We start from the raw sequence: 10,851 nt of genomic DNA, 5'->3' as shown, positions 1-10,851 counted from the left end.
TTTAAGATGGATTATAAAAATCACGAATTATATTATATTTTGTATAAATTTATTTTTTAATTTTGATTTTGCCGCCCTAAACATAGATTTATCGATAAACAGTGCCTTAAACAGTGTCATCTCTAAGTAGCAAGAAGACGCTGTGCAACACTTTCTTGTATGCCGCCTTTTCTTTTTGTTTACATCTGGACATCTTATAAATAAATCGTATAAACATGAAAGTGGCTATAGAAGGATGCGCACATGGCGAACTGGAGCGGATATATGAGACCATCGCGGGAATCGAGAAGGAGAGCGGCACTAAGATCGACCTCCTGCTGTGCTGCGGCGATTTTCAGTCCACCCGAAATCTGGAGGATTTGCAGACGATGGCGGTTCCCAAGAAATACCTGGACATGTGCTCCTTCTACAAGTGGGTGCAAATACTTTCTATAACCAGCATTTGGGCTTATCAATTCCCTATGACAGATACTACAGCGGTGAGCTGGTGGCCCCGGTGCTGACCATTTTCATTGGCGGCAACCACGAGGCCTCCAATTACCTGCAGGAGCTGCCTTACGGCGGCTGGGTGGCTCCCAATATCTACTACCTCGGCTATGCAGGCGTGGTCAATGTGAATGGCGTTCGCATCGCGGGAATAAGTGGAATCTACAAGGGTCACGACTTTCTGCGCGGTCACCATGAATATCCGCCCTACACGGAGTCCACCTGCCGCAGTGTCTACCATGTGCGGCAGTTGGAAGTGTTCCGGCTGAAGCAGTTGTCCGGAAAAGTGGACATCTTTCTGTCACACGACTGGCCCACCGGGATCTATGAGTACGGGAACAAGGCGCAGCTGCTGCGCAAGAAGCCCTTCTTTGCGGCGGACATGGAAAGTGGAAAACTGGGCAGCCAGCCGCTGGAGGAGCTGCTCAAAGCAGTCCAGCCGGCCTACTGGTTTGCTGCCCATCTGCACTGCAAGTTTGCCGCCCTGGTACCGCATAATCACGGCCAGCAGCGAGCGGACGATGCAGCTTCCTCCTCCTCCAGCAGCAGCAGTGAAGATGAGGACGAGGAGAAGGAAAAGAAGGCCGCTCCTACTACACCAACCCCTTCGAAACCCGTTCCGGTGACCAAATTCCTGGCACTGGACAAATGCCTGCCGCGACGAGCATTCCTGCAAGTGGTGGATATTCCAGGTGACCCCATTGAGGGTAATCCCCGCCTGGAGTACGACGCCGAGTGGCTGGCCATCTTGCACAGTACCAATCATTTGATTTCTGTCAAGGAGAACTACTACTATCTGCCTGGAAAAAAGGCGGGAGCACTTACAGAACGCTTTAATTTCACACCCACCGATGCGGAACTGGAAGCTGTGACCACAAAGTTCCAGAATCTCCAGGTGCCTGAGAACTTTGAGCGCACGGTGCCAGCTTTTGATCCCGAGGAGCAATCCAACTACAAGCACATGGTTGTGGGCCAACCAAAGGTCCATCTGAATCCCCAGAGCAATACTTTCTGCGCCGCCTTGGGCATAGATGATCCACTGTGCTTGGTTTTGCTGGCCAATGGCAAGGATCTGCCGGCAGTGGGATCTGAAGTCATCCAGGATAAGGCGAATAAAAGTGCTGAAGTGGAGGAGCAGGCGGAGCAAGAGATGACAGAACCTTTGGTCACGCCCACAAAGAGGAAACTGAACTTATCCCTGCCAGCTCCCATAGCCGCACCTGCAGATACCACGGATAAGAACGTGATAGATCTGCCCGAGGAGGAGGAGGAACCACAACCAGAAGAAGCTGACCAAGCTACAGAAGCACCTGCAACTGAGGAACCATCCACCATTCCCGCCAGTCCCAATCTCAAGAAGCTAAAACGACGCAATCAGGACATTTACCAAGCTCAAGACGATTAAAACCTAACAAATTCCGTGCAAGCGGAGCAAATTCTACAAAAAAAGAGGCAATTTTATTTAAATAACACAGAAGATACTTGGCTGATACACTGGGCAGCCAACGAGGAGTGATGGTGGGCGAATAAATATAGGAGGGTGTTTAGCTGCAGGAAAGGGGGACAGCGACAGCGATTCACTGCGTCCCGCTGGCATTTTCGGCATACGCCTCGTCGGCGCACTGGAAGGCGGCCTGCACCACGGCATCGGGCGTGTCCACCACATCGCAGTAGTAGGTGTCCGGCGAGGGGATGCACTGCAGCAGCACCTGGTTGCCGTCCGCCTTGGCGCCGTAGAAGCGGCACTGCCGCGGTCCATATGTGGGCATGTCCGCATCGTACGGCGGACTGAGTATGTCGAAAAAGGCGGCCACACCATGTCCGGTTTGGGCAATCTGATGGTAGTTCCTCTTGCGCGGCGTCAGCGTGGCGCACGGGCTGTCGGGCGAAACCAGGCAGGGCTCCTCGGCCTTCACCTTCACCACCGAGGGATCGGGGTCGTAGGTCAGCGCGTCATCGGGACCAAGCTGCTGCGAATAGCTGTCCACCCGCAATTGTCCCCAGATGCAGCGCAACAGGCCAAACATCATGGGGTGGTCGTGCAGCGGAATGGCATTCGCTCCGCGCACAATGAACAGGCTCATGGAGAAGCGGTCGTCCTCGAAGATGTGCATGTAGCTGCAGGGCGCCCGGTGGCCGGCCACGTTCCGGAACAGCTCCTCCCGCAGATGCAGGTCCCGGTAGGTCAGCTCATCCGTCAGCTGGCGCAGGTGCTGCAAATTGGCATTGAAGCTGGCGTGATTCGCCCGGTCGAAGGTTTTGAAGGCCTGGCGCAGCACACTGCTGAAGTGCGACGTCATCTTTGGCGGTCAGGTGGTCTCAACTCCGGCCGGAAACAGCAATATTCCGGATTAGCGGCAAGATAGACTGCAAATCAAATCTCTTCCAAAATCAAGATAAACAAAAAGTCAGCTGTGCGACCAGTGCTGCAAATCGTCACAAGTTTTGGTAAGTGCTCGCTAACTTGGTTTTCTGTTTTGATTGTTTCTTTATATGACAATGATCAAAACCAAATACTTTATTTAGAAGTAAAAACATAAGATATAAATTTTTCACATCAATAAAAGTTACATTAATAAGAAAAATAAAATTAGATGTGAGAAGTATACGCCCCAAGAACTGCATTAAAAATTCAATCAGCTGCTGCGTGTAGTGTTGGAAAACGCCACAAGTTGTTGACCACTTGGTTTTTTATTGTATTATTTATTTTAGAACATGATATTTAAACAAATGCTTTAATTAACGCCTAATTAGGACTAAAATCCGCGCTCCTTGGACTGGGTGGCGTGCGTCAGGATCCAGGACTTGTAGTCACGCTTCTTCATCGACATTTGCTTGTGGCGCGGGTGCGTGGGGCAGATGACATAACCGCGCTCCTGGCGCACCACGATGTAGCAGTCCTTGCAGCGCCGCTTCAGGCGACCCTTGACCTTGAACCCGGCCACCTGCTGCAGCAGCGAAGAGCTGGGGCTCAGAAGTCCTGATCCCTGGGCGATCCCACTTGTGGCGGCCATCAGTTGTGTGTTTTGCATGGTTCCGCTGGCCGGAGTCGCCGGCCGCATGAGAATGTGGAAGCCACGAGCGGCATTGAGGCCATTCCACAGGCGGGAGCCTTGTTGCAGGATTCTACTAGCCAGGGACATCTGAAACAGCCATTTTCATTGAGATTTCCAACGAAATATGTGGGAAAAGCTCACCTTTTCTGTTTGGGATCCAACTAGACAGAAGCGATAACAAACACATTGACTTTGAGTGTTTAGCAACACTGGTGAAACAAAGCTATCGAATTTAAAAATTCAACTACATTTTTAAATTCAAACTAACAAATAAATTTAATCCATTCATTTAATTGAAGAATCCTTTTAAAAAGATGACAATTCAAAGTTTTTATGATACATAAAAAAAAGTGTTATTCAAAGCAAAATGCTTTTCATTAAAAGGAATCCGTGAAATGTTTTAGTCTGCAGCTGAGTACTTATTCGAATAGTTTGTTTCTTTTGATTAATCGATACTGATGACTTCTACGGGATTGGACAGCGACTCGTCCAGACGAGAACGCTTGCACTTGGTGGGTGCCGCGGGCTCATCGTCGGAGGAGTCCAAGATCTCGGTGATGTCCTCCTCATCCTCGATCACTTCGCTGGGCTTGCGCTTGGTGCCCGCCTTGAGGGGACTCTGCATGGAGAGTTTGTCTGTGGCCACGGCAACGACGTCCGCCTCATCCTCGTCCTCCTCGATCACCAGGCAGTCATCGTCATCCTCCTCATCCACTACGGTGGGTCGGCTGCGCTTCGATGTGGATGGTCCATCGTCCTTGGCGTCTCCTTCCCCGTTCGCAGCGCGCTTCTTGGCCGTTTTCTGTTCATCATCCTCCTGCACGGCCTCCTTCTTCTGCTCCTCCTCCTTGGGCTTCAGCTGAGATGCATCGGCAACCACCTCGAACAAAGTCTGATCACGCTCTGCATCGAAGTGCGAGATAATAATACTCAGCTCGTAGTTCTGGAAGAAGTCATCGCACTTGAGGATAACACCATCCACAATATTCAGCTCGCTGAGGAGTTTGCCCTCGTTGCATTCGGTTTCGCCCTCCTCCGAGGAGATCAAAATTGAGCCATTGCTCTCCACGGTCACATCGGGATTGAGCATGTTGAGTGTCTTCACCAGGACCTCGTCGCGCAGCTCCCGAATGCGAATGCGTTTCGTATCAATCTTGAGGGTAATGGCCGGATCGCTGGCGCAGACATGGCAATTGGGATTGGGACCGGGCAGAGAGGCGTCCGGCACAAGGAAGTGATTGCGAGCATTTGGCCTGAGTCGGGCATAGACAGCCTTGCACTGCTCCAACTTGCCCTCCAGCACTTTAAAAGCACGCATCACCGAAATTCCCGCCGTAATCGCATTGGTGGTGGCAATGGCCGGGATAATGTTGCCCGCCATCGATTTGATCTCAAAGCGCGACTTGCGCTCAATGTTGAAGATGTGGGAGCGCACATTGGCGCAGGCGGCCACGAAGTCCATGGCCGGCTGGTCATCCTTATCCCAAGATAGCGTATCGTCGCCTTCGAGTTTCAGAAAGTTTGCGCTCAACTCCTTCAAAGCGTTGGCAAAGACGTGGCCGCACTCCTCAATGCTCCAGATCTTGTGGTGCTGCTTGGCCACCTCCTTCTGGTCGCCGGAGGATCCATTGGGCAGCAGGGTGTCCCACTGCACGGGCACAGGTGCCTTGCGCGTCTTCCAGAGATTCGACATGCGCAACAAGTAGGTAATATCCTCGTTGAAGAACTTGTTAAACAGCTTGCCAGCATCGTAGTTGCAATCCTTGGCCCACTGGCGGGTATTGATCCGCACCACATTGCCATTGGCCGTGGCCTCCTCCTTGTCCTCTTCCTTGGACTCTTCATCCTTCTCTTTTTCCTGCCCATCAGCTTTTGGCTCAGCATCTCCGCCGGCTTCATCTTTCTCCTTGGCATCGGGATCAGCGGCATCTGGGGAAATATCCTCATCTTCCAGCGACTCGCCAAAGAGTTGACTGAAAAAGCGTATTAATTAATGCAACTAATTAAATTTGTTTAATATTACAAAAAACAAAAGGAATTCTTTCAACTAATAAATGGTTAACGAAGTTATTAAATACAGATATTTAAACGTTATTTTTTTTTGTTTTTTAAACATATAATATGTGCTATTTCAGCCGTATAACTCACTTAAAGAGGTGCTTGGCCCAGACGATGCAGTGAATCGGTTCGGAGGGCGTATTGCGGATGGTGCAGCCGGGGAAGCTTCGCTGTTTGTCCTTCGGCGTGCACTCGTAGCACTGGGTGAGTCCCCGCTTGATCAGCTCCACCTGGCCATTGTAGCCGGCGGTGCCGCTCTCGATCAGCGGCACATCCGCATTCAAACACATGCGATTCACATGATTCCTGGCGGCCCTGTTGTCCAGGGCACTAAGCACCAAATCGAACTTCTTAAAGAAGTTGACACCGTAATCGGTACTACAAGTGGAGAGGTAATGGGATTACTATACAAGTAGGGCGTTCCCAAGATATAACCATTCCAACTCACGATGTAACGCTATCATGATAAGCGGTTATTTTGGCATCCGGATTGAAGCTCAGGGCGCTTTCCCTCGCCACTCGCGCCTTGGATTTTCCAACGTGCTCCCGATGGAACAGGAACTGTCGGTTCAAGTTGCTCAGATCAATGGTGTCCAGATCAATCTGTAAATAGTCAATATATAACCACTAAAGCTCTGAATCTCCCCTCTAAAGAACTTACAATTTCAATGTCTGTAAAGCCGCTGAGCACAAGGTTTTTGAGCACCTCGCAGCCAATTCCGCCGGCTCCCACCACCAGCACCTTGGCCTTCTTCACCAGCTCTTGCAGTGTGCTCGGGAAAACACCATCGATAGCTGCTGCCATTTTCTCTGCTTTGCGCTCTTAGTTTTTCGTATCTTTGGCAAGAAAATTGAAAATTGGCGAGATGGAAAAATTGCAAGTGACGCCGCCGGTGGAGGTGTTGGAAAACGTTGAAAGTTTGACATTACAATTTTCAGGGATGGCGAACAGAATATTGAATTATTGAAATGGAGTATTAAAATCAAGAGATTCCTAATTCACACACATAATTAATTTCGAACAAATTTTTTTTAGTCTCCCTTTATTTTTTTAATTATCTGTATTAATAAAATATTTGTTGTTCATTATTTTATGAGGATATTTACATCCAATTAAACTCCAACATCTAATCGAAAACCAAAAGGGACAATAAAAATAAAATTAAATTATATAGAAACTGCTATTTTTTAATGTACATTTATTTAAATTTGCGTGCTTGTGGTGGGTTTGTGTTTTGCAGTGAAATATTAGTCAAACGCCGAACTAAAAGAAAGAGAGAGAGATGGATGGACAAATATCGATAATCCCTGCCAAACATCGATAGGACCGATTTTTCGAAAACATCGTTGACATCGATGTGGCATCGATGTTTCTCCACCTCTAACTTCCACCTCTACAAAAATTAAATTTTAAATACAAAGTTTTTATTCGGACGAAGTGGACATACGGATCTCGGAGCACGGAGCACGGAACTGTTTAAGCGGAATCAAAACACGAATCAATAGGAATCGATTGCGAATTGATTTGCGTAAAATCGAATAATGGCCGAAGTGCGACGCAGGAAGGGCGAGGAGGAGCCACTGGAGGACACCGCGATCTCCGGATCCGGAGGGGAAGCCAACAAGCGGAACTCCTCCGCCGCCGACTCCTCGGATCATGTAAGTGCCAATAATGTGCCTGCCAGTGCCAATGACTTCTATGTGGAGCAGAGCATGGTAGAGCAGCAGCCTGTTCCGGATTCCAATTTGCATAATTCTTGGAGCATAGAAAACCCAATGTGTGTATACCAACAAATGTGTGTGTGGGTGTGTGTCTGTTTTTGTTATTCTCTGACGGCGAGAAAGAGACAGACAGACAGAGAGAGAGAGAGAGTGTGAGAGCTCTCTCTTCTGGAGAAAATCCAATAACAAACGGAAAACAGCAAAACAGTAAAACCCACCCCCACCCACCTGCTGTGTTGCAATATAGCGCCATTATTGCCAGCAAATCCAATTAAGTGGACGACATTTGCGGAAGCACTGGGCCAAGAACCTATTACCTCCTCCCTTTGCGGCTAGTTTTTCTCTCGGTGATAAGCCTCCCCGTGAAACCCAAAAAACAGAAACCAAATGTCTCCTTATCAACCGAGCGAATTGGCAACAAACAAAACACGCCACCAAAAAAAAGCCCGCAATTTGTCTCCCCACTTTTTCCGTTCCCCCTTCCCCGCCTCCCCCCTCTTCCACCTTTACTTTATGCCTGTGTATTGGATAAACGAGTGATTCTGATTATGGGTATATAGCCCCCCCACATACACGTATCTTGGACTTTGCACAGCGCCCAATAGAAAGTGCTTAAACCCTGCACTCGGGTCGTATCGAATCCGATGTCCGATAATAGGAAACGCAAACCCATTTAGAAATCGTCATTTAGCCAATCAATAAGTGCATTCCCAATCCAAATCCAAATCCCCATTGCAGGTGGACTCCGAGGAGGAGAAGATTCCCGAGGAGAAGTTCGTCGACGAGCTGGCCAAGAATCTGCCGCAGGGCACCGACAAGACGCCCGAGATACTGGACTCGGCTCTCAAGGATTTGCCGGATAGGTAAGTGCACTATATCCAAAATTTAAGCACAGTTGGCTATTCAAAACTCAAAAATATAGTGTTAACCTGATAAATGTAGTGCTTTTTTGTACTGAAAAACTATAAATATTAAGTGATCTGTTCAACAAGTTTCCAAATATATTATAGTCATAAGCAGTATTTTAGAAAGCTTTCGTTTTGTACAAATTTACATACTAATTTTTATTACTAATTTATAAATAAATACAAATAATTTGATTACAACCATTAGCAGTTTATTAAAAACCTTTCAGTTTGCACTGGTTTTAATTTCTGGTTTTAATTTCTAATAATTAAATCGCTTTAATGTTTGTGTTGCAAACTCCAATTAAAATCGTTTTTCATGATATTATTAGGTTTTTATAAATGCTATTATATTGAATGATTTTACGCACTAAAAAAAGTGGGTAAAATAACATCGAGTAAAGTACTAAACTTAATTATACAAATTGTATTGATGAAATTGCCATTTCCTTTCAATAGTAAAATTTTAATTTGTACCAATTTTATTTTCTTTATTTTTTTTTGGCTTGAAGAAGTGCGAAATTTCGAAATTCGGCAGTATTTGTGTATTTTAGAAAACATTCCATGACCACAGCTGGCTGCAGTTGGCGAGCAAATATTCGAAATAAATATGTACATTTACAAACAATAATCTCTTGCGCATTCCGCAGATGGAAGAATTGGGTCATTCGCGGCATATTCACATGGATTATGATCTGCGGCTTCGCACTGATCATCTACGGCGGTCCATTGGCCTTGATGATCACGGTAAGAGCAGTGGATTTCAATGCAATCATGCCTTTAATTAATTCTGTTATAACTTTCTCTGGATAGACTTTGCTGGTGCAGGTGAAATGCTTCCAGGAGATCATCTCGATTGGCTACCAGGTGTATCGGATTCACGGCTTGCCCTGGTTTCGGAGTCTCTCCTGGTACTTCCTACTCACCTCCAATTACTTCTTCTACGGCGAGAATTTGGTTGACTACTTCGGCGTGGTCATCAATCGAGTGGTGAGTAAATAGAGTGTGATATTTTAATTGATTATTATTATTAACCAGCAATTCTGTGTGCAGGAGTACCTCAAGTTCCTGGTGACCTATCATCGCTTCCTGTCCTTTGCCCTGTACATCATCGGCTTCGTTTGGTTCGTCCTCTCGCTGGTGAAGAAGTACTACATCAAGCAGTTCAGCCTGTTCGCCTGGACCCACGTATCGCTGCTGATTGTCGTCACCCAGAGCTACCTCATCATCCAGAACATATTCGAGGGTCTCATTTGGTTCATCGTACCTGTATCGATGATTGTCTGCAATGATGTCATGGCGTACGTGTTCGGTTTCTTCTTCGGGCGCACGCCCCTCATCAAGCTCAGCCCCAAGAAGACCTGGGAGGGCTTCATCGGGGGGTGGCTTCGCCACCGTCCTCTTCGGCATTCTGTTCTCCTATGTGCTGTGCAACTACCAGTACTTCATCTGCCCCATCCAGTACTCCGAGGAACTGGGTCGCATGACCATGTCCTGTGTGCCCAGCTATCTGTTCACGCCGCAGGAATACAGCCTTAAGTTGGTAAGTGATGATGGTTATAGACAGTGGGGGGTGTTTTCTTGGGGTGTCAAATTTCATATGACTAATACAGAACCAATTACGGGATACAGATATTTACAGTATACAGGATTTGGTAATTTAGTATTTTTTTTTTTTAAATAAGAAAATATGGGTTTTGTTTGCAAGTTTTTATTGTTGCAATTGAACATACCAATATCTAAAATAAACTTAATCATTCTAAATTGTTATCACCACCAGTTTGTCATGGTCACTACCCTATAGTTTATATTTATCTTATCGAAAGTACTATTCATGGTTTAAATCATAAACATATATCTACTAAAATGATTATAGCAATTACTGAAATGAACTTAACCCTCTCGAATTTCAAACATTTGCAGTTTGGCATTGGCAAGACTCTAAGCCTTTACCCCTTCATCTGGCACTCGATCTCCCTGAGCCTGTTTAGCTCCATAATCGGACCCTTTGGCGGCTTCTTCGCCTCCGGATTTAAGCGGGCATTCAAAATTAAGGTGAGCTTGGCTTTCAAATAAAATAAATTACCTCCTAACATAATGCTCTTTAAATGGCAGGACTTTGGCGACATGATTCCCGGACATGGCGGCATTATGGATCGCTTCGATTGCCAGTTCCTCATGGCCACCTTCGTGAACGTTTATATATCCAGCTTCATTAGAACCCCGTCGCCGGCGAAGCTGCTGACACAGATCTACAACCTTAAACCTGATCAACAATACCAAATTTATCAATCGCTCAAGGACAATTTGGGCGACATGCTAACCTAATCGGCTTAATCGGTTACCAGTTAGATTCGGACAAGATGTTTGCTTTAGTCGTACGTTCTATATAAAGCCGAAATTTCTCTATATATATACACTGATATATATATCTGTAAGCAAACGGGCGAGCACCTTTGAGCAGCCACATAAAATAAGTTATTTACGGGCATAATTTTTGTTATGTTTTTAGTCCTTAGTTAGATTTTGTTGCTACATTTTAAATAATTTCCTAAGTTAGTACCTTCATTTACTTGCATTAAGTTAAATCGATTGTGTTTGGCAGAATTCTACATAGTGCAATC

General features: G+C 46.4%; 5 protein-coding genes across 5 annotated transcripts; 2 read left to right on the top strand and 3 right to left on the bottom strand.

The window, feature by feature from the left end:
• The first annotated feature begins 155 nt into the window (after nt 1-155).
• On the top strand, nt 156-1,932 carry LOC108146449 (lariat debranching enzyme). The gene is made up of 2 exons (XM_017272459.2): nt 156-412; nt 469-1,932. Exons 1-2 carry the CDS (start codon nt 216-218, stop codon nt 1,889-1,891), a joined length of 1,620 nt encoding a protein of 539 aa, XP_017127948.1. The 5' UTR covers nt 156-215; the 3' UTR covers nt 1,892-1,932.
• LOC108146450 (2-aminoethanethiol dioxygenase) lies at nt 1,926-2,912 on the bottom strand. Its single transcript, XM_017272460.2, has one exon. The coding sequence runs from the start codon at nt 2,784-2,786 to the stop codon at nt 2,064-2,066; it is 723 nt and encodes a 240-aa protein (XP_017127949.1). The 5' UTR covers nt 2,787-2,912; the 3' UTR covers nt 1,926-2,063.
• A 257-nt stretch (nt 2,913-3,169) lies between these two features.
• Nucleotides 3,170-3,804, bottom strand: LOC108146368 (39S ribosomal protein L36, mitochondrial). The gene is made up of 2 exons (XM_017272352.2): nt 3,684-3,804; nt 3,170-3,629 (listed from the first exon to the last, which is right to left on the bottom strand). The coding sequence occupies exon 2, from the start codon at nt 3,627-3,629 to the stop codon at nt 3,243-3,245; it is 387 nt and encodes a 128-aa protein (XP_017127841.1). The 5' UTR covers nt 3,684-3,804; the 3' UTR covers nt 3,170-3,242.
• A 9-nt stretch (nt 3,805-3,813) lies between these two features.
• On the bottom strand, nt 3,814-6,506 carry LOC108146367 (SUMO-activating enzyme subunit 2). The gene is made up of 4 exons (XM_017272351.2): nt 6,262-6,506; nt 6,049-6,203; nt 5,691-5,978; nt 3,814-5,515 (listed from the first exon to the last, which is right to left on the bottom strand). Exons 1-4 carry the CDS (start codon nt 6,403-6,405, stop codon nt 3,988-3,990), a joined length of 2,115 nt encoding a protein of 704 aa, XP_017127840.1. The 5' UTR covers nt 6,406-6,506; the 3' UTR covers nt 3,814-3,987.
• Nucleotides 6,507-6,997: 491 nt separating this feature from the next.
• LOC108146267 (phosphatidate cytidylyltransferase, photoreceptor-specific) lies at nt 6,998-10,718 on the top strand. The gene is given in 8 exon segments (XM_017272207.2): nt 6,998-7,259; nt 8,061-8,185; nt 8,878-8,974; nt 9,041-9,217; nt 9,281-9,604; nt 9,606-9,770; nt 10,151-10,282; nt 10,343-10,718. Coding segments are annotated over 8 exon segments (1,350 nt in total). The 5' UTR covers nt 6,998-7,142; the 3' UTR covers nt 10,556-10,718.
• Nucleotides 10,719-10,851: the final 133 nt, after the last annotated feature.

The sequence above is a fragment of the Drosophila elegans genome, unplaced genomic scaffold (genome assembly GCF_018152505.1).
Source record: "Drosophila elegans isolate 14027-0461.03 unplaced genomic scaffold, ASM1815250v1 contig_208, whole genome shotgun sequence".
Taxonomy (NCBI): Eukaryota; Metazoa; Arthropoda; class Insecta; order Diptera; family Drosophilidae; genus Drosophila; species Drosophila elegans.
This window is presented reverse-complemented; position numbering and strand designations above follow the sequence as displayed.

Coding starts and splice junctions, on each gene's coding strand:
- LOC108146367 (XM_017272351.2), bottom strand. CDS start 6,405: ATGGCAGCAGCTATCGATGGTGTTTTCCCGAGCACACTGCAAGAGCTG. Junction 5,979..6,048: donor TATCATGATAGCGTTACATC/GTGAGTTGGAAT, acceptor CTCCACTTGTAG/TACCGATTACGGTGTCAACT. Junction 5,516..5,690: donor TGGGCCAAGCACCTCTTTAA/GTGAGTTATACG, acceptor ACGCTTTTTCAG/TCAACTCTTTGGCGAGTCGC.
- LOC108146449 (XM_017272459.2), top strand. CDS start 216: ATGAAAGTGGCTATAGAAGGATGCGCACATGGCGAACTGGAGCGGATA. Junction 413..468: donor GACATGTGCTCCTTCTACAA/GTGGGTGCAAAT, acceptor TCCCTATGACAG/ATACTACAGCGGTGAGCTGG.
- LOC108146450 (XM_017272460.2), bottom strand. CDS start 2,786: ATGACGTCGCACTTCAGCAGTGTGCTGCGCCAGGCCTTCAAAACCTTC.
- LOC108146368 (XM_017272352.2), bottom strand. CDS start 3,629: ATGTCCCTGGCTAGTAGAATCCTGCAACAAGGCTCCCGCCTGTGGAAT.